This window comes from Austrofundulus limnaeus, unplaced genomic scaffold, assembly GCF_001266775.1.
Source record: "Austrofundulus limnaeus strain Quisiro unplaced genomic scaffold, Austrofundulus_limnaeus-1.0 Scaffold379, whole genome shotgun sequence".
NCBI lineage: Eukaryota > Metazoa > Chordata > Actinopteri > Cyprinodontiformes > Rivulidae > Austrofundulus > Austrofundulus limnaeus.
This window is the reverse complement of record NW_013952781.1, coordinates 377,534-379,807: the sequence shown is the minus strand read 5'-3', so window position 1 is coordinate 379,807 and position 2,274 is coordinate 377,534. Positions and strand designations below refer to the sequence as shown.

The following is a 2,274-nucleotide window of genomic DNA, read 5'->3' as shown; positions in this document are numbered from 1 at the left end:
GCTTAAAACCACTATCTGGTTTAAATGAGGCTTAAAACCACTATCTAGTTAATATGAGACATAAAACCACTATCTGATTAATATGAGGCTTAAAACCACTATCTGGTTAATATGAGACATAAAACCACTATCTGGTTAAAATGAGGCTTAAAACCACTATCTGGTTAATATGAGGCATAAAACCACTATCTGGTTAATATGAGGCATAAAGCCTCCAAGGTTAACCTTAGAGCAGATGACATGGTTAACCCCAACCTCCGACGGACATATATTGTGGCATCTCAATGGGCTGAGTATCAGACAAGAAAGTGGGAGAACAGGGCTCGAGTCTGACATGGACACAAAAAATTTATTAAAATATCTTTTGGTTATTTACACATTCATTGTCTTTAATATATTAAACCACTAGGGGACACTGTCAGGACAGTCTGAAGCCTAGAAGGCACAGTAGGGACCCTCTGAAGCCATTGTATGGGACTGATAATGCCTAATAACATCCATTTCATGGACTGATAACATCAGAATCCCCTGGCAGAACCTGATCTTAATGGAGCACAGCCGTCGGTGCTACACCGACTCCTTCAAACAAACTTATCCTCCACATCCTCATGGTCCTATTCAAGCCTTATCTGGTGAAGTTGGTGTTTGTTTTTAACTGTTTTAACTTCCATGTAGCATTGCTTGCTTTTATTTAATGTATTTGTGTGTATGTGATGATTTATTTATTTATTTTCAGGCTGAAGAACTCCTCTGGTCTGTTACAGAACACTGAATCCTTCACATCAACCTGTAAATAATTCTCCGATGATCGTCACGTCGCAGTGTTACAACATTCTTTTGTCTTATTGTGGACACCTATTAGGGCTGTTTTTCTTGTTTTGTAACATTTTAATGAATCAAACAGTAATTTTTACCAATGACTCTGTCTCATAAGAGTATTTTATGTAGTTTTATGTAGAGCAGCATTAGTTCTTACAAGTTTTAATTTAATAAAGTAAAATATACAGTGTGTTAACTTATTGTTGCCCAGAGTGGTGTTGTTTTTTTTTTTTTCATCATAATCTTGTATTGATGATGGCAGTTTTACTCAATTAAATCCATTATGTTAGACAGAGAAAAACATCYGACACAAAAGCTTTTCAATATGGCAGAGAACACACAGCTCTTTGTAAGATGCATTCTTCAGCAGCATTAGTGCACTTGAACTCTTCAGCTGTAAATCAACACCTAAATCACTGTTTGGTACAATATGGTATACAATGAGGAAATATATTTTGTTTTTTAAAGCCTATAATTCAACAACAAATAGAAAAAAACATTATCTATCTAATCTTTCTATCTACTTAAACTCACCAGCCTCTTAATTAGGTACACCTGTCCTACTGCTCGTTAATGCGAATGTTGAATCAGCCAATCACATGGCAGCAACTCAATACATTTAGACATGTAGACATGGCCAAGACGATCTGCTGCAGTTCAAACTGTGCATCAGAATGAGGAAGAATGTGATTTAAGTGACTTTGAACTGGTTGTTGGTGCCAAACGGGCTGGTCTGAGTATTTCAGGAACTGCTGATCTACTGGGATTTTCATCAGAACTCTCTCTAGCATTGCATGCACCAGATCTCCATACGCCTCAATCCTCCACTGGAGCAACCCTCCATCGAAACACCCGTGTGTTTGAGACATTGACACCGACAGCCAGGAAGAATAAATTCCACCAGCAGCTGATCCATGCTCGAGTGGGGTTCGATGAAGATCTTGCCTCTCGACGCGACGTACCAGGGCATTTGTCAAGGAGGGGGAAAGGGCGAGACTGAGACAGTACTGATGACAGAGGTACGGTCCTGAACAGGGCCAGATGACTGCATGCCGGGGCAACCCAACATGTCTGTACTTAGGTAGATGAAGGTGGGCAAATCTGCCTGCGACACTCCAAACATGGCCACTGTGAGCATGTCCGATTGATGACTGAGCAACCCCCAGACAGGCATAGCCCCAGGACGGACCCGTGGTCGCAAGGTGTGTTCAATGTGTGGATGATCAATCTGTCCTGCAAATCACATTAGTTCTCATTGCTAGTTGTCCTTCATTAACTCACAAGCCAAGTGATCAACTGCTAAGAATTGTCTGAGTTTTTATGAGTCTGACATCTGAGACAAGGTTTCTGTGCATTCACCTCCTAGACACAAAAATCTGAATTATGGTACTAAAAGTGAAAGTAGTCAAACTGAATTTTAATCAACTAAAATACAGTTTTAAAGCAAATTAATTC

At 39.7% G+C, this 2,274-nt stretch overlaps 1 protein-coding gene across 1 annotated transcript in view; it reads left to right on the top strand.

Annotated features, from left to right (window-relative positions):
* Window positions 1-1,015, top strand: part of cep44 (centrosomal protein 44) — a gene marked incomplete in the record, with an annotated part of 21,604 nt that extends 20,589 nt beyond the window's left edge. The window contains 1 exon segment of the mRNA XM_014023599.1: window positions 737-1,015. Within this exon segment, the coding sequence (XP_013879053.1) occupies window positions 737-797 (61 nt within the window).
* Between the last annotated feature and the right edge of the window lie 1,259 nt (window positions 1,016-2,274).